At 38.4% G+C, this 19,881-nt stretch overlaps 1 protein-coding gene across 7 annotated transcripts in view; it reads left to right on the top strand.

Annotated features, from left to right (window-relative positions):
- Window positions 1–19,711, top strand: part of N4BP2L2 (NEDD4 binding protein 2 like 2) — a 46,004-nt gene extending 26,293 nt beyond the window's left edge. For 6 of the 7 annotated variants that reach the window (XM_068672867.1, XM_068672847.1, XM_068672857.1 and 3 more), the window contains 5 exons: window positions 7,895–9,693; window positions 12,025–12,110; window positions 12,841–12,886; window positions 13,777–13,974; window positions 17,210–19,711. In XM_068672867.1, coding sequence (XP_068528968.1) covers window positions 7,895–9,693; window positions 12,025–12,110; window positions 12,841–12,886; window positions 13,777–13,937 — 2,092 coding nt within the window. In that variant the 3' untranslated portion in view covers window positions 13,938–13,974; window positions 17,210–19,711. Of the gene's footprint in view, window positions 1–7,894; window positions 9,694–12,024; window positions 12,111–12,840; window positions 12,887–13,776; window positions 13,975–17,209 lie in introns of those variants that run through there. The other variant, XM_068672877.1, reaches the window with a different exon arrangement.
- Window positions 19,712–19,881: the final 170 nt, after the last annotated feature.

Genomic DNA, 19,881 nt, shown 5'->3' with positions numbered 1-19,881 from the left:
AGAATATCAAAAGAGCTATTTAGCCCGTATCTTTCTTAGTCTGCATGATATACCAAAGGAGAAAGATTCACTACTTGCAAATAGTAAGTTAAAAGTGGATGCCAGTATTACAAAGTACTGAGATTTATTTTTATTTATTATTTTTTTAATGCAATACTGTCCAGAAAATACACATTATAATTGAGTGTTGTGTAGCTTTCAGTATTTCACACAGCATTTGAGATGCGCAGATTAAGCCTAATACATAGTGACTGTTCTCAATAGCAACAGTGTCTGCAGTTAGACATATTTAAATGTTAGTGTTGCTATCATCTAGGCTATAGGTTGGGTACTTAATGTTTGCTGTTACTGTTTTATTATATTGCTCTTGCAACTTTTCTTCCCCCCTTTGGTCTCATTCTGAAACTGGGCTTTTCTGACTTGGCATGATCTTCTCTATCCTGTGTTTTGTTGCTATAATTTGCTCTGTAATTATGGAGCCATTTCCCCCTTCTGTTTTCTTCCCTGAACTATCAACTTATGTACAGAGCTACACCTTATTCTTTTTTTTTTTTTTTAATGCCTCAGCTCAAGCTGATGCTGATTTAAGAACTGAGATTATTAATTTTCTTCCACCCCCAGATATTCTTTTCATTTTTTTCTCTGTTCTGCTGACAGTAGTACTTTCTATCATACAATGTGTTTTTCTTCATCCATTCTTCTCTTAGCCTCATGAAGTTTGTGGCATCTTCTTGTGTTTTGTTCTCAGACGTACAGTACGTGCTGTAGATATTTAATTACATGTCTTTGCTATGGTTTTGTTGATTTAAGCTATTTTAAATACAGCTGAAATCTGTTATCTTTCACTGAAAATTCCTAGTAGAAAATAGGTTATTGAATACCTCCAAATAGTCCATTCTGTTTCCTTGTGCCTCTGTTGCTTCCTGACACTCCCACCTGTGGTTTTCATCAGCTTAATTTTGGTTGTGTCTTAAAACTTCATTTTAGATCTGTTTTCTGTGTGAATATGCCTCAAGAAGAAAGGCCAATGCTTCACCCTGTAAATCTGATCGTTGAGTTTAAGACCTTTTTGTTATGCTTGCTTATGACTAAATTCTGGTTTTGACGGCTCTTATCTATGTATCCAAGTACTGATGATACATCACAATATATGTTTCTCTTTTAGGGGATAAAAATAGTGCTTTTTATTTATTTACTTCAAGTGGCTTGTACACAATGAGGATATTTTTCAGGAATTAGTGTCAGGAAAGTGTCTTATTTGTGGACTGCATTGTTTTATTTCACAGTCTTATGGGAGCCTCAGCGAATCTGCCTTTTCATGGGCAGAGCTGCTTGAGCAGAATTGCATAAGCACATGCCTGAAAAGCAGTAGATTGTAAGGGAGAGGAGTTGTGAAATGGATTGTGAGGCAGCTCACAGAATTTAATTTCTGAATGCAAATCTTATTTCTTCTAAAATCAGGGATCCACTCAGATTCAATACTGTCTTGTATTTTTCAAACTGCTTAGGTTATATACATTTATGCTATATGATAAATCTCTTAACATTGTTTTAATTTTTAATGAAAAAGGCTGAGGTTTTTTTAAGGTGATCTGTTATAGTTGTGCATATTTATTCAATATCTGTGAATTGGATGTTAGTCAAGTGGGCTTTGCATTTGCAAAGGATGTTGTTGTTTGCTAATTTGTAGTCCTTACCTCAGCGTGCCTCTGCTGATGGTTTCCAGCCTGGACCATCAACTTTGTAGGATGTTGTATTTAAAGTGTCCTCTGCTACTGCTGAAAGTGCTTAGGATTTAGTGAGAACTAATTGCTTCATATCCAGATATATAATAGTGCAAGGGTTTGTCCAGAAAATAATGCAAAACACAGATTGCCCATTCTGTGGGACAGTGGGATTTTTCTTTCCTATTTTAGAAAGAGTTCCATAAAGTCTTGTGCAGAAATGTCTTTATATCAATAATAAATTAAGGAGCAGTGCTGCACAGCAGATTACATCAACTTTATTAACCTGTGTACATTTGACAATAGTTCATGTGTCTTCAAACAAATTCTTAAAGCAGCATATTTGTCTAGCCTGGATTAATTTCAAATAGATTGTCTTTGTGATTGAGCTGATACTATCCAAGAAGCAGGGCTGTTATGGTAGGAATGTTATCAAACTTGCAAATGTGATTTGTGCTATACTTCCAGTGCGTACTGTTGACATCTGCATCCACATTAAATGTTCAGAGAGAGAGCTTAAATGAAAATTGCATCCCTTTAAGATGGATTCAGATCACTTATAGTATTTCATTTGGTCCTTTTTTTTTTTTCCTTCTTTTGCTTTATAGTGTTGAGCCCTACCTAACATTGCAGAGAAATCCAGTAAAACAAAAACCATTGTCTCCTCTCTGTTAGCATCCATTGCTACCTGTTGTCTCTGTGTTGTTTAATGCTCTTGGTAGTATTTTGAGTTGTGTCAGGTGAGACACTTGTGGCACCTAAATGAGGTTGAGAGCGTTTCACTTGCTCAGGAAGTAGATGTATGATACTGGGCAGAAATATGCTCGGTGTGTATATGTTAATGGGTATATTCAGGATGGATTTCCTTAATGTTGATCAACATACTCCATGAATAAAGGGCCAAAAGAGGAGATTGGCCCTTCCAGTCAGAAGACAGTGACGGTTTTCATTAACTGGGCAGGACAAAGATCAGTCTGATCACTCCACCCAAAAGTTCTTGTGGACTGAATGGACCATCACATGAAAACTGAATTTCTAACTCTAGCACCTCAGGCAGTTGAGATTTTTGGAGTTCTGGGTCGGTTGTATTTTTGTTTGTTCATTTTACTTTGAAACGAAGTGGTGAACTTGCACATGGATGTGGTTAAAAGGACAGCTTTTAAAGAGATGCATGATCAAACCAACTGTATGCTTTTGTCTGTGTACTCTCTAGATCAATGCCTCTTGTGTCTGGACTACAGCAGGGCAGGAATCTGATGGCTGATCGTATGTTGTGGGGAACTGTGTAAACAGCAGTCCTGCAGAAGTGGTAAAGATTGGGGTAGCCCTTGGAGCATTGTGATAGAATAGCACGTTTTGTGAAGATGCTTGTTTAATTCTCACCACGGCTAGCAGTGCTGCTGGGAGATGAAGTAGTGAGTTTCTTTAGATTGAATCCAGTTAGTAGGATCTTTACTATTTTGGAGTGGGGAGCATCAATTTACAACACTGGAACGTGCAAACATTTCTTAGGAATGGTGAATTTTTATAAGGTGGGCTGTGAGGCACCCCAACATGCTGCTGCTGCTGAAAGGAGTTACCTTGCTCCTACCACGTCCTTGATCTTAACTAGCCACTTATTTTACTTCTTGTTTTGGTGGGTTGAATCAGCTCAACAACAGAATTAAGTACTTGCTTTCTTTTTCATGCTGGCTCAGGCAGCTAAATCCACCCAAAAAGAGGGTAAGGCAAGTGGGTGAGACAGGTAGCGGAATCACAGAATCATTTAAGTTGGAAAAGACCCTTAAGATTACCAAGTCCAACCATCCACCTAATGCTACTAAGTCCACCACTAAACCGTGTCCTTAAGCATCACATTCACATGTCTCTTAATACCTCCAGGGATGAGGACTTCATCACTTCCCTGGGCAGCCTGTTCCAATGCTTGATCATCCTCTCCGTGAAGAAATTCTTCCTGAGATCCAATCTAGAGTTCCCCTGGTGCAAATTGAGGCCATTTGCTTACTTTCTATCACTTGTTGCCTATGAAAAGTGACTCACACCCTCCTCACTGCAATCTCCTTTCAGGTATTTGTAGAGAGCAATGAAGTCTCCCCTGAGTCTCCTCTTCTCCAGACTAAACAACCCCAGCTCCCTCAGCCACTCCTCATAGGATCTGTTTTATAGGAAGTGTGTGGCCAACGTCTAGACCAAAGTACGAAAGGGTGACTTGTTGAAGAGCACAGATTTAAAGTGCTAAGTTGGATGCCCATCTGTCTGATGGAATTTCAGGAAGCCCTGTATTGCTGAGGAAGGTGCCAGGCTCAAAGTTATTTTGCATATCTTTTCTTCCAGTTCCTTAATCACCTAATACTAATGTTCCATTTGGCTTAGAGGAGCTGCAGCTTTAGCACTCGTTTAAGTAAAGGCAAGGTATTGCCCAGAGAAGTTGTGGCTGCCCCATCCCTGGAGGTGCTCAAGGCCAGGCTGGATGGGGCTTTGGGCAACCTGGTGTGGTGGGAGGTGTCCCTGCCCATGGCAGGGGGTTGGAACTGGGTGGGCTTTAAGGTCCCTTCCAACCCAAACCATTCTGTGGTTCTGTGATACACAGCTAAGAAGGCTGGCACTATAAATTTATCTCTTTGTTGTTATTACTCCTAAGTTATAGCTACCATTTCTCTTTGTTTTTGAAGTAAAGTTAGCTCACAAGGAGTTCATTCGACATTAATTCAACAGTGTTTGTATACTTTTTATATATTATTGTAAGGTAAGAAAGGTGGAGTGTGTCCCAGTAGATACCATTTTATATAAGCAGCTTTGCTGTAATTCTGATAGTGAAAATCCATTCCGGAGTCTTTGGAGATTAGTGATGGTGTAAATTTCTCTGAGAGCATGTACCTCATTGTTAAATGTCATGCGGAATTGCTTTTTTTAATTATCAATTCCTCTATGCCTTATTACAGGAATGCCTGCAGACATTTTTTATTTTTTTTTTGTATCAAGCAGACATCAGCTTGAGTGTATGTTAGAGCTCAAGTTTGTTACAATGAACTTTAAAAAAAATACTTTTTCCCATTTTTGCCACTTTTCAGAAAAAAGCATTGCTAACTTGTCTAAATCATTTTCTTTGCATGTTCTACCACAGACAGCTGTCATGAAAATGTGTTTGCTTCTCTGGTAAAGAGTGTCATTGGAGCACTGACTCTCAGGCTGCAATTGCTATTTTGAGCATTAAATTACCATGTTGAAGTCACGTGTAATAGAGTTGTGGCAAAAAGCTTTTAATATTGTCTAAATGGTAGGCTGAGAAATTTCAAAGTATTTTGAGTTCCTATTTCAGCAAAAATACTATTACTTTTTTTCAGATCTGTTTATTACTAAACAATTGCATTTCTTAAATATGTTTTTAAAATACATAATATATGGCAAAATGTAAACTGAAACTGCACCTTTTTTTTTCTTCCCCCTTGAGTGTATTGTGTGTACGTTAGAAAAAGTTACTAGCAAATGCCTCTGTAAAGAAGAGAAGTCTCTGTCCATGCTGGTTCTCAAACTTTCGCTGTGTGCCAAATGGTTTTACAGTTGGGAAAACTCTTCAAAAGGGCATGTAGGCGGACTAAAAGAGGAGGAATAAGATAAAAATAAAGAAAATGAGTAGACAATTTGTTTTATTACATGCAAAGAGACATAATACTGGATATACCCTAAGCAGGGAAATTTCAGCTATGCCATCACAGTACATTATAGTGTTTCGTAGGGGTAGTATTTTCTTCGAATTAGTTGCCTGAATAGTGAAGAATAATAAAGTTTATTATTTTGAATAATAATAATGATCTGAATAATAAAGTTTATCATTCTGCATTCAGGAGCCCACCATTTCCCTTTTTGTTTCAGACCTTTCTTTAGAAAATCCGAATCCTTAGAAAACTAGTTTCACTGAACTGCCCCAAACCTTTACTTTTCCAACATATAGAAATGTCGTGGTTGTATTTAATAGGAACTATTGAATGCTACTGTTGAATTAAATGACACTTCCAGGTATGCTAAATCACCAGCCTGAACCAATGTTTGCATTCATCATTATTTTGACATGCAACAATTTCAGTGCAATAGCGGCTGGTGGTTCCTCTGGATTATCCACTTTTCTTCTCCCATGATTTGGTGGATGTATTTCTGCTGTTCTGGCAGTCTAAAGTGAATCCTCTCCAGTAAGATTTTGCTTCCTGAATCAGAATTAATGGTGAGGAGAAGAAATAAATGTGCTGGCCTCAGTTTTCTTCCTCATTTCTGCAGTTCTTCCACAGCTCTTAGTGTGCCATTGTAGCCTAGGGAAGATTTTGTCCGGGTTATCCTGAAAGGGTTGTCAGATATACAAGGAGTTAGGGAACAGCAACATGCTTGAATCTGTAGTAAAGTTGATTTCTATGGACAGCAGCACTGACTCATCTGGGAGAGGTGGGTGGTGAGCAAGAGGGGAGCTCCTCTAACACCAAAGCTGGAGAAGTTCACTCCTTGACTTCTGGATCTCAGCCTTCCCTGGGCCATCTGGTGGTCATTTCTGCAGGGCTGGTAACGGCAGCACAGGGTCCATTAGATACAATACTGAATTATTTTGGAACTGGTGCTCACGTCTGATGTGTTATTCCCCACCCCATTCAAAACAAAAATAGGATACTATTTTGTACCTCATTGGTAAGGGGTTTTATGGTTTAGAGAACTTTCTCTCTAAAAAGCACTTTCAAAAGCTCCCTTTCAAAAGGAAGAAAGCTACTGTCAGGGTTTAAAACATGTCCTGTGGTGAGTACAACTAGATAGGTTACATTTAAGAAAATAATCTCTCCAATCCTAAAGCTTTTTTTTTTTCTTTTGTTTTTGTGGCATTCCATCTCTTTGGGGAGAAAGGAAGCATATTTTAGAGTAGGGAATGCATCATGGGCAAAATTTATCTTGGCTAACTAAACATCTCCACATAAGCCATAACATCCCATATTGAAGATAGGCTGATTTGTAAAAGGGGAAGTCAGATTTCATTACTCAGAGGAAAGCACCGTGTAGACTTAAATACCACAACTTGGAGGAGATCCCACTTGTTAGAAGGATGTCTCATCTGGATGCCATTTTGGGGCAATAAAATGTGTGTGCTATCCAACAAGGTATTTTCTGAGGCCCACAGTGCTTTTTGCAGTGATATCAAGGCACTGGGGCCTTTGAATCCAGTTCTGGTAAGTGGCTTTGTGGCTACACAGAGGCCTAGAAGGCTGCTGAGCTGCTTTCAGCCCAGCAAATGGAGCAAGTCGGCTTTGTGGGGCTGTTTTGAAGGAATTTCTCTTGTGCTAACAATGAATAAAATTAAAGAATGAGTAAAGGGTAAGGGTAGGTCTCTGCAGGTGACCTTAATTCCCAAGTTGCCTGCCATTGTGTCTGGCTTTCTGCACACAAACTCAACCCCCCACCCCCTTTTTTTTTTTTTTTTTCCTCTTGAGGATTTCAGAATACTCTACTTAAAACAGCTCATGTTAGATATGAATGCCCAGAAAACGGCAAATTTTACCCTGTGATTCTTCTAGCTACTCCTTTGGTTAGTGTGCTGTATGAAGTACCATCCTGAACAAAGAGTTAAAGAAAAGAATTGCAGAAAAGCAGCGTATCCCTGATTTATACAATAATCAATGAAACATAGCCTTGCGAACCTGATTTCTTTTAAGGGTTGCATTGGAAGAAGTTAGACTTCTAGACATTTTTTTTTTCTCACTTGTGTTCATTTCAGGGTTATGTTGCTGACAGACTTAACAGCAGGATCTCAGAAAAGTCATTGTTAGGGCTGCTATCTGCTGAATTTGGTGAGAGATTCAGACCAAAATAATTTTAAATAACTGCCTGCAACTGACTTAATTTGTCTGTACTGTGTTATTTTGTTGCAAATAAAATGAGAAATATTTTTTTCCAAATAAGTGTGTTTACTCATAATACATTGAGCAGGATCTATATTTATTTAAATTTAAAATGTTCAAGATTGTTCTGAATAACAAGGTGTACTTTTTTAATTGATTAAAGTTCTTATCTGAGGTTTTACCATTTTAAAAAAGTAGGTGGTCTGTGTTTGACTTTCATAATTACATAAATATATAACCTTCAAATTGAACACCACAAATATCTTAATCCTGAAATATATATATTTATTCTTCACATAGGGGAATAATTTTAAAGAAGAACCACGGGCACCCATTGACAAAAGCAAAGCAAGGGAAAAAGCGAAGAAGAAGCAAAAAAATGAAAGGCAATCGTACAGAAATCGTGAAGAAAAAGTTAGGTGGAGCATCTCATCTCATTGCAGATGGCCAGGAAACATCAGAAAGTGAGGAGGATGAATCAGAAGAAGAAAACAGAAAGTCTTTGTCCACATTCGGTGAAGGTCCTGAGGATCCAGTAACAGGTTGTGAAGAACAGACGAAGGATGACCGTGAAAGCCTTAAAGAATTTGCAAGGTTCTCAAAAGAAGGGTCTCCCATCACTGTGCCTGAGATCTCAGCTGTGTCCAGCAGTGCACTGGAAAATGAGTTGCCTGTAGAAAGTGACGGTTCACTTCTAATAGATGTAAAACCTTTTTGTACTGTAAGCCTAACCAAAAATGCTTTTGATGTTGAGGGAATAAATCAAAGGCGCGATGAAAATCTTTGCAAGAACAGTTCCCTAAAAATAAACAATGATAAAAATTCCATCCAAAAAACAAAGTGCAACTGTGAAGATAACAGCCTGCTGTCGAGCACAGAAAAAGAACTTAAAATTACATGTGAACCTGACATGGAAGCTAAACTGTTATGTTTAAATGGTGAAAAAAGAGAATTATCTATGTGTTCCAATTCAAAACTAAATGATGATGTGCCTGATAGTAACACAGACAATAAAAGTGCATTAAAACCAGAAGAGAATTTCTCTAATGGCCAGACTTTTTTTTCAATTAATTTATCTACCGAGAAATTACAGCTGGGCTCTGATAGACAATTTTCTATCTCTTCTTGGTCTGAGGATGAGTTTGTAGGTGAACAAAGACAAAAAAATGTGAGGAAACCTAATCAGATTTATACTAACAATTCAACAGAGCTAAACTGCCATCAGTCAAACAAAGGACTGGTAAAGAAAAACCACCAGGTACCATTAACTGAGGAAGCTGGTAATGTAATAAGCAATGGTCTGTTGGGATCTCCTGCTGGTGAAATGCACATGGGTTTGCTTGGGGAATCCAGAAACACCTCCCCACGTGGTTCAGGTGAAGTAAACGTTCCAAAAAATGATGCTGCACTGGTTGCATCGAGGAGGAAAAGACGCAGGAGAATTGTCAACTTGGCACCAAAGTTTAATGTACCAAGAGAGATTGCTGGTAGCACGGCAGGAGGGAAGGAAGTCCCGTTAAAAGATGATGGTCCCTCAAAAAGTGTTGTAGAAGTGGAGAAAAAGAGCTTTCTAAACCAAGTCTTTGGAGAGGAACATGAACAAAACCTGGAATTTCTGGAATATTCTGCACCTTACAGTATCCCGGAGGCTCCCTGTTCCATGCCCACCCCTGATGTGGATTCTCTGTTACAAGATATTTCATGTATCCATTTGGGACAATCTTCTCCTATGCCAAAATATTCTTGTAGTGTTTGTGTCATTTCCAGGACAGAGGAGGAGCGAGCTAGTACTCCTAGGCAACAGCAGGTGGTTGATGAAAAAACGAGTGAGAATGAACACGACTCTTTGGAGGTTACGAATAAACAACCAGATATTTTGTCTTCTCTTAAAGTCCCTTCTGAATATCCAGAAGATCCTCGTGTATTGGAAAGCTGTGTTGAAAATGCACATAGAACAGATGATTCAGAGCCATCAGAGGCCTTTCCACCTGAAGATACTCAAGATGTGACTATGAAAACCAGCTTTCTGGGACTTCCCTTATCAATAGGATTTGCGTTTCAACTTGTGCAGCTCTTTGGTTCTCCAGGTCTTCCACTGGGTAATACTCTTCTTACTACTGCTATATAAATATTTATGTATATGTATGTGTGATTAAATATTCATTTTCATTGCAGGTAACAATTAATGACATATTAACCCTATTGAGAGGAATTACTGCTGCTTTGGTGATTTATTTATTTTTTTAAACCAAAGTCATCTTCAGTGTCTGTCCAAGGGCCCATTGGGTTTGGCCTCACATGTGCAGTCTCTGTAGTAAAAGTTGCTTAGCACATTTAAATCCGAAGCGTGAAGCTCTTGTTGGTGTTTTAATGCACCATACCGAGTAAGACTTCAATGTGTTGATTACAAAACTAAGTGGAAGACATGACACAAAATGTGTGCTTTTACATAAAGTTTGCATGTTAGATTTTTTTTTATTTATTTTGCCTGGTGAATATGGTAGCATTCCCTTTTCTTTGTTTAGCGAAGTTCTCCTAGACCCCTGTGTGGCTTAGATGTGGTTGAAAAGCTATCCCAGAATCTAATTTAATTTCCAAGTGCATATCAAACTTATGGCATGTATTTGCTAATAGGCAATGCTTTGTTTTTAATCACATGTGATTAAGAAGTGTCACAACAGTACGCTTGCCTTCCAGACCCCTCCACTTGTCGTACTTTTGTACTTTCAGTTTAGACATTTTAAGTTAGCGGTAGGATCAATCCTCAAAGGAGTTGTGTGTGGCAAGCGTGATGTCCAAATTACTGCAAGCGGACATGGCTCCAGAGCTGTAGTTAGCGACAAGAAGCATGTTTGGAAATCACTGCAGTGCATCGTGACGAAAGAGCAGTGTTCCCTGTGTGTAAAGTCCCGCAACTTCTTGGTCCAAATTTAGTCTATGAAAAAACAGTAACTTTGATTTAGCAAACAAGGAGACTTTTTGCAGACCAGATTTTGAACACATAGGCCTTTACACCTGTTTGTTTCAATAGAATTTAAACTTAACCATGTACCCTCATGTGAAAGTTGTCAGACAGCTGAAGAGCAGCTTATGTTCTGTCTGTACACCAAAACTGACTTCCAGGTTCTTTGTTTTTATTGTAAAAGTTGGTGGTATTGCTACATGTCAGAAAAGCGATGGCAAACCACTGGCAGCACTACCAGGCTTGGGGTGGTGCCCAAGGAACCTGCAGTGCTGCTTTATCTCAGCTTGGCACCACGCACCAAAGCATTTGCATATAGAGCTAAACAGAGCTATGAAGAACTGGAGAAGTCTTCAGCTCTCATATATATATATATAATATTATTCTCCTCCAAACCTGGCATTCACGTCTGATGTTAAATGCCACTGTCTAGGAGGGACTGGAGTTGGCCATGACTTAAAAAAGTGATCTGCCAGGGGAAAAAAAAAAAAAAGGAAACAAAAAAAAAAAAAAACACAGAAAAAAAAAACACAACAGGCATTCAGAAACACTTTACTGTGTAGCACATCAAATGTCATTCTTCTCTGAGTGAATTTCTCTGGTGTTTAGATGAGTTTCCTTTGGAAGCAACCTTTAAGAAAATACAAAGCCCTCCTAATATCTCTCTGAAGCTCTGCCAGCTTGTAATTGCTGTGTTTTTTTCCCTTAAAACTGTGAATGCTCAATGCAGAGCACTGGTCATATTCTGATTTTACTGTAATTCTCCCACAAACTCAAAAACACTTGTGCTTTTTTTTTTTTGTGGCCTGTTATATATTAACAGGCTATTGTTTATTGATGTACGCAGTCAAATTGTAGTATTTTACCTGACTGGCAATTGCAGTCAATTTCTGTTGAAATTATTTGTGGGAAAATTTTTTGACAAGTAAATGTCCTTGGATATTTATAAATGAAAGACTTAGTTGATTTATTTTCTTAGATTTTTGTTGTATAAGCATAGGACATATTTTAGACTGCTCTCCTACAAAGGATCTCTTTTCGGCTTCTTAAACAGTGAAGAGTTGTTGCAGCTAAAATATTAGAAAGTAATTAAAAGTGTAATTAAACATTAGAAGCATTTTGTTTGTTTTGTTTGTTTTGTAGCATTTTGTTTAATGTTTGTTTGTTTACAGGCTGAGAGCTTTCTGTTGGTCTCGTTTGTGCAGTGTTTCAGGGGAGGGTGTGGGGGAGCTTTAAGCGTGGTAGGAAAGCCTTTGCCTAGAAAAAGAAACCAAAACCAAATCTCTGCCCCCTTCCCATGCACTGGCCCTAGATTCTGTAAAACCTAAATTTTGACTTTGCTGCTGGCTCATGTAGATATCTGCTTAGTTTAAAATGTCTACGTACTTAAGTCTGCAAAAACTATAGTGATATATTTTGGCTATGAAGAGATCTGAACACTCAACTGCAAAAATATTTTCTTCTGCAGAATCCTTGTTGCCAGATGATTATGTAGTTCCTCTTGACTGGAAAGTTTCAAAGATGATCTATTTACTGTGGAAGACCTCTGTGGAGGTACGAATTTTAGGGGATTTCGGAAGGCTTTCCAATATTCCAGGTGTAAAGAGGAAGCATTCAGTTCATGAAGCAAGATGTTACTCCTTGCTAATAAGTTTGCTTTGTTTTTTAATACTCACCGTGAGGAGATGGATGCTTTGTGTACTCTTTTGAATATTTCCAGAACCAGCTCCAGGCCCTGGTAGGGTTCAGATTTTGAATGGTCTGCTTCACAAATACATACAAAGTAGCTAAGGGAGATTTAAAAATAAAAATAAAAATTAAAAAAAAATTCATTGATGCTATTGTCCTGACTTGGCCTACGTTAATTAAATACAACCTAGCATATCTAATTGTTCTCCTCCTTATGTTCTTATCATCTAAGCAAGTGCCATCCTCCTCCACTAGCATTAATTTCTTCACGGCTACTTCTACCGAGACCTGTAGCAGAGAAGTCACTCTGAATGATTGGCAGCAGCCTAATTCTCCTTGTCTAATCAGAAACTTACCTACAAATTACTTTTTTTTTTCTTTTTTTTTTTGCTCCTTCCTACTGTAGCTGTTACTTTGTGAAGGTTGGTTTTACTTAAGGAGCACTGTACTGCTGGTAGTGGAAATGAGGAAAATCCCGTAAATACAATGAATTACTGACTGTAAAATAGAATATGGACCTTGTTCTGTCTCAGAATAACAAAATCTTCTGTTGCATATTTTCTCTTCTTCTCTGGTCTGTTATTATTTGTTTTAGGAGAAACAGAAAACCAGTGGATTGCAAAATGGAAACGCTTTGGCTGGTAAGTCTACTTTGTGATACAAAACCTGTATAAAGCACTTGTAGATCAGAGAAAATAGTTAATGCTGAAGTGAAGTGTGCCAAGATTTTCAGCACGAATGAGTGACAACACACGTTTTTGTGTAAAATCAGTAGGATATGGTAACTAAATGTGTCTCCATTGATTGCGTACACAGTATGGCAGAGCTGCAGTCTCTGTGAGCCATCGCTTCACATTCCCTGATTCACGTACTGAAATTCTTTGTGTTGTAGGCTTTCCCATAAGAGCATTAATCAAATATTTAGCTCAAGTTTATCCGATTCCAGATCAGAAGGAAATTTAACATGAAAAAGTCTTTCTTTAGACTTTTCTCTGAAAAATGGAACATCTTCAACATAATGGTTGCCAAAGACTGCCACTGTAATAATAAGTGAGGCTCTTGAACAGCAACATTATCAAGGTCCGTGGGAAGCCTGGGACTTCTGGCACACATTAATTCCTCCTGTGTGTAGATTACGGATGATTGCCATATTAGTTTAGTATAATTTAATATAAAGTGCATAATGAGATTAAAATACACAATAGTTGCTTGCTGGAAGCTTGGATTTGGTGTCAGAAATAGGAGGGGTTTTTAATCAAAAAAAGGAGAAAAGGAAGCTCTTCACTTGGAGAGCTTAGAGGAAGCAGAAAAGTAGCATATATAAATATATAGGTGTATACATCTGTCAGAGACAAACCTGGAAAAAATGGTGTATTTGAATTTACCTGAATTGGCCATTCAGGGGGCAAAATAAATGAGCATTCTGATGAAATGAAGCTTGTTCTACAAATACTCTATCCTGACGTAATCCCTGAAATTATTTTATATAATTTGTATCTTTGGCTGCAGTTAGCATTTGTTTGTTTTTTAGATGATATTATTAGCCTTGAAGATCTAAATAAAAATTGCCAAGAGAATGAAGATGCTCCTGAAACGCTTCCAGAAACAGAATTACTTCAAGGGCTCATAGAAGAGAACATCACAAGCTATGCTGGCAGTGGCTGTCTGGATACTGTGCTTCCTCAGTCGTGACTGACCATCTTTAAAAAAAACCTGCATGAAGGAAAAGGTAATCAGTTACACCTGTGACCAAGTTATTAAATGTTTTAATTCTTGTATATTTGACCAAACATCTAAAGAACATTAGTTGTCATAATTTTTAAGATGCATTTAGCACCAACCAACATACTTGATTTTTTTCTTCAGATTAGGGTTGAGGTGAATTTTGTGTGTGTGTGTTTGCTTTTGTGGCTTTGTTTGCTTTTTTTTTTTTTGTCTTATTTTGTTTTTAAACCTTAGTGGGGATTTTTTTTTTTTTTTTTTTTTTTTTGCTATTAAAGCTGTATGATTTTTTTTTTCCTCCTCAAAAACTAAAAAACTAAAAACTAAAAATCTAAATCTGCCCAGTGAAGTGAAAGCAACGGTCTGGGATGCCTAAAAGCTGGACTTCATTGGCAGCTTGGTTACTGTGGTGGTCTGTAGTGAGTAATGTCACAGTTCCTATTACTCTGTGAGTTGCTCGTTGCAGCCTATCTCCACCCAAAGCATGAATTTAAGAAAGTCTTGAATATTCACTGTGGATTAAAACCTAACTTTTTTTCCATCCTGCCAGTTTTCCCCTGCTATTTCAACCTGCCCCACTTCTGCATGTCAGCTTCTCCTGTTTGCTTTTCTCTCCTACCTGTAGTTCTTCTGCACTCATATGCCATATCTTTTTCCTTGGTTGTTAGGATTTTTAAGGGTTCTTCTACTGCATATCCCTTTCTTTGTTTGAACTTGTCGTTGTTAGTAATAAGCTACTATATAAATCCATTGAAAGAAATAAGATTGATCAGTTTTTGAAGAGCTCTGCTCACTCTTATTGCCTATACCTTTATCTGGTTGCTGAATTTAGTAAACTGTTTATTTCCCTTATCTTTTTCTGCTGTATCTCTTTGCCACACTGCTCCCTAAAGCCTCCATCTCCTGCTTGCTGTGCAGGCAGAGGCAGCGATCCTCAGCCCCAGGTATTGGGGAGCCAGACCCCAGTTGCTGCTGTGAAACAAAATTCTGCAACTGAGCTTCCACGTGCCATTTTTGCAATGCCTTGGAGTAATTTAACGTGCTAATCTGCAGGAAATAAATGGAAAGTTTTCTGCTGGGCTAGCAAACTTAGATGAGTTTGTATATGGTCCAACCAAGTGCAAATGTCTGTGAAAAGCATCTCATAGGGTTATCGATAGGACCTGACACCTGTTTTGAGGGATAGGGTCATCTTTCCTTACCCCATAATCAATATTTTCTGGTTGCTGATTCGGGCAAACTTACCCAGAATGGTGTCAGAGTGGTTGTAAAACTGCCCCAGTGAACACCTCTAAATGTTGACATGGATTAAATTTCATCAGATGTCAGAACTTCTTTTCAAAAAAAGCAAGAAAGCAGATGCATTTCTATTGAAAGATATTTAAATCATGGAAAATAAACGGGGAGCTAAAGGGTCTGGAATGATGGTATTAGATTTGAGAATAACTAAGCATTACTGGCCAAGAGCAACTTAGTTATTAGCCAGATGATCTTGCTTCTGTATTAATGTTGCATAAGGCAGCTGTTCTTACTGAAAGGCGAGAGTGGACAGTGGTGGTGTTCCTCTGTAAATACACAGAGTTAATCTCAAGTAGTTTTGAGAGCTCCTTGTCGCAGCATTGGCAGTACATCAGTATTTGCTGTGGAGATTAAGCAAGAGATCCCGATTTAAAAATAAAAAATGCTGAGATCAGTGAAAACAGCATGTTATTTTGGTGTGTAGGTCTCCTTAGGCCAGAAACCTGCGGTGCCAGATGCCGATACAAATGTAGAACAGGATGACAAAGGCTGATTGCAGTTTAAGCATTTATCTGCGTTTATTATTACAAAATAAAAGCTGGCATGCTTGTGTTTGAAGTGCAGAGGTCGCTTTGCAGTAACTCCCTGCAGGGACGTTTCCTCCAGGACAGCACAGCAGAGCAGGTGTTTTGGTGAGACATGCCTCCTGATGATACATGTTATCAGTCCTCCCTTTCCTGGCTGTGATATTGCTGTCATCTCCCTTTGTTGGACGCAGTGCTTCTGCAGCCAGAGCAAAGCAGGTCAGCTGTATGATCCAATACAGAGCTGACATCCAAGAAGTGTTCAGTCTGGACCATCAGGATGAAATGAATTCTTAGAGCCATGCAGTCCACAGGGTAAGGTGCAGCAAAACATGCCTGGGACAGGCAAAAGACAAAGCTGCTTGTGCTGAATAATAGGAAACTTCATCAGACTTCAGTTTCATCAGTGGTTTAAATTTGCATTAGCTAATGCTGCTTCTGAAAAGAGCAGAAAGAGCTGCTCGTTCCTAAAGCTGCACAGCCTGCTCTTGCACTGCTACAGGTGTTGGTAGCGCGATGCAGGGAACTTTATGCAGAAGCTGGTCTTGGTTGGAAACTGAACATTTTGTGGGATGGATTTGAAGATGAAATGAGTAAAGAATTACCAGAACTGCTGGTGTGAAAAAGGCTGTGTGTTTAGTGCAGATCTGTATGCAGGTCAGACGTGCACTTGCTTTGCATACCATGTGTAGACCTCCACGCTTGAGCGGATGCTGTGCGCAGGCCTGTTGTGTACCACCAGATGCTCCTAAAGTGCTCTGTGGCACTTCCCAGGCATGTAAGGCAGCAGAAAGCTGCTTGAAAGTGTGAGGTGGCTGGCAACTAGGTCAAATCAGAGAAGCGCTGTCAGTGGTGGTGAATGAGAAGCGATAGGAAGGGTGGAATCAAGACTCCCAAAGCTTTGAGCACCAAAGCACCCAAAATTATAACCAGAAAAACTCATCTACCTGTTACAGTGCTTTCCAGGAACACCTGGCCTAAAATTTACTTAGAGATCATAATTAGTAGCAGGAGTAAGAGGAAATAAAGAATAAGAGAAAAATAAGAGAAAAAAATAATAAATATGAGGAAATTTTAAAAAATATATAAAAGAACATGTCCACCATGTCACTCTTCTCCTTATTTTTAAATCTCAAGATTGCTAGGTCTGTGCTATCTCTAGTTTTGATGTCTGGGTGTTCTTTTCGCATTTTCTTGCATTTTTAAATTTTTTTCCTATGCTTTCTGTCTGCTTTCTCTCCATTCTTTTTCTCTTTTTCAAAAAGTTATCAACCGCTAAGTATGAAAGAGAGAAATAGACTTTGTAAATCATCAGACAGACGAACTCTTTTTAGACTGAAGATCAGATTTACAACCATTAAAGTCTTGTTACAGGCTGCACTATTGTGATATTTCAGCAAAATCTCTTTTTTATTACAGAAACTTCTCACTTTGATTCCACCATGGAAGGATTTCAGCTTACAACCAAGGATTTTAAATATAAGGAGTAACCTGGAAGAAAGTTACCTGTGTGACTTATTTTTGGTGTGAATCTGTGGCCGTCTGTTTTTTTTTTCCTCCACCAATATCAAGTTCTCTGTCCACATAACAAAAATCAAAATTGGGATAATTTTTTGTTATATAGCAAAAGGTCACTCTCTGACACCAGTTGGAATGCATCCCTTCTCTTCATGTTTGAGCATGATACGAGGAGACTTAAAGCAGCACAAAAGAGGTGTCTGTCCACGTGAGGTGTGAACGTCAGGCTCTGGTGTTTAATCTGGGTCTGAGGGCTCCAGATTTTGCTACAGGAACTGGGACGTGAACTGGTAATGATGCCTGCCTGCAGGGAAAGATGTCTGTTTTTCTGTTTTTAATTAAGCATCTTATCCTATTTCTGCCTGCTCTTACCTTTCATCTTGTTCCCGATAATTACCTCCCAATCTCGTTATAATGTCAAGTGGAAGAAGCCTTCATCAACCTCTTCTTCCCATTCTTTATTCCGTAGGTGCACAATTTACACTGTTTTCTCCTGAAATGATGCTTCATGTTTCCCTCCAACTAGGTTCATTTGGGACTATAGATATAAAAAAAAAGTTGTGCTATAGATCTGATTCAAACACACTTGAGGAAAATTGTGTATGGTTTGCATTAGATGGATAAGACCTATAACTAACACCAGTAATTGGTGACTTGATGTTTATTAGAGGTATTCCTTTTGCCATTGTTTTTACTTAAAAATCTTATGTGAGGAGAAATGTAAACTAAAAGCAGTTCTTTCCTTATTTTTTTTTTTTATATTGGGTTTTTCCTTCAAAATTAAGGACTTTTCAACCAGAAAGTAATCTCACTGGTAACAGTTCTGGGATAATTTCCTCAGTAACAGTATCACTAGTGGAGTGTGGGTTTCCTGAGGGAGATGAGCAGCAGAATTTGATGAGCATAAAATCTAAAATTTTGCTCATGCAAATTTCTGTAAAAGGCCCACAGAGGTAGAAGAAATAATTACATATGTGAAGTGTGCTAAATTACCTAAGTGACAAATCTCAACCCATGTTTTTAAGACACTTTTTTTGTTTTGTTTTGTGTTTTCCCAAGGTGTAGTTAGATTCATCTGTGTTCTTTCTGTGGAGGTTGTAAACAGGGCCAGGCTTCTCTGCCAGCTCTCTCTCTCTTTTCTGGAGAAGCACAAAATCGACCTGATGTATGGCTGTGGTCCCTAAAATGTTGCCAAATGTTCAGTGCATATATCTTGGAAGTGCTGTGATGCCTGGAAGCGGAGCACTGCAGGTTGGCCTTGATCATGATGCTGAAGTGTCTGGCACTTTCACCTGCAGAATGAAAGAAGCAACCACAAACCGGAGGAGGAAACCATAAAGTGAGGTGTGGTGTGAAGGACAAGAAAGAAAAGAGGCTGGTGGGGGCAGGGCAAGATCACAGGGGATGTCTATTTATGAGAAAAAGCAAGTCTACTTGCTGAAATAGCAAGTAGTGAAGGTGAGACAGGCAATAAAGAAGGGAGGGAGGTGAAAAGAGAAATCAGAAGAAGATATAGTATGGAGGAAAATGTCACTGGGGGACAAATATTGATATAGCTTACAAAAAAGAAAAAATAATTAAAGAGAAAATTCGTTTAATCAGAGCAATTAGGAGATAAACTTTCAATTTATAGACTTGTAAACTTATAAAATTTATAAACTAACTTTGTCAATTTTGAGATAAACTTTCATTGATAAGGCTGGAAAATTCTTTGTAGTGAGGAGGGTGACAAAAAAGGACAAATACCACCTCACTTATGGTGAAAAGGGTGGGAAAAAATGAGAAGAGAAACAGGCAAGTTTAGGTTGTGTGTACTTGTCAGAAATACTTCCCACTTCTGTGGCTTCTAGATCCAGAATGTTTAGCCATTTCTTCATTTGTTTCCTCTTTCTCATCTTTTGCCTACACCCTTTTCATTGTGTATCAGCTGTAAAGGCAGAGCCTGACTGAAGCTGCACTGAGATCTAAATTACCAGTGTCCCCCATTCTCTACTTAAATATTCCACATAAGCACATAAGCAGTTACATTTAGAAATACATAAATCTTTATGTTGCACCATTGGCAAAACTCAGAGACTACTTTTTGATGCATTTTTCATGCTTGTGTGTGTGATTTTCTCCTTTCCTTGGTTGGAAACATACTGCTCTTCTACAAGGAGCATATTATAGAAAATGTAATGGGGAGGGAGGTAATTCATGCTGGTCAAAACCTCAGCTTCAGGCTTAACCTGATGTACCGTGGCAGCAGAAAAGTTGATTCGGTTTCAAGAAAATGTCACTGAAGTGTTCCTATTTTCTTCCTACCTTTATTTATTGAGAAAGAATTCTGAACGCGTATATTTTCTGTTACTGAATACTGCCCTTCCAGAATGCTTGAAATAAAAAGTTTTCAAAAATCCCACAGTATTTGTGTATGGATAAATTGTTTCATCTTTTAGAGAAGGGTGTTGCCTGATGGTAGGTTTGATTTGTGAAGTTTATGGATCTTATTCCCTGCCACCTTTTTCCACTTGATTCAGCTAGTGGTGGAAAGTATGCCGGTTTCCTCAGATTTGCTTTCTCAAAGTAATTAA

Source organism: Anas acuta, chromosome 1 (genome assembly GCF_963932015.1).
Source record: "Anas acuta chromosome 1, bAnaAcu1.1, whole genome shotgun sequence".
Lineage (NCBI taxonomy): Eukaryota > Metazoa > Chordata > Aves > Anseriformes > Anatidae > Anas > Anas acuta.
Note: the sequence above shows the minus strand (reverse complement) of the source record. Positions and strands in the feature narration are given on the sequence as shown.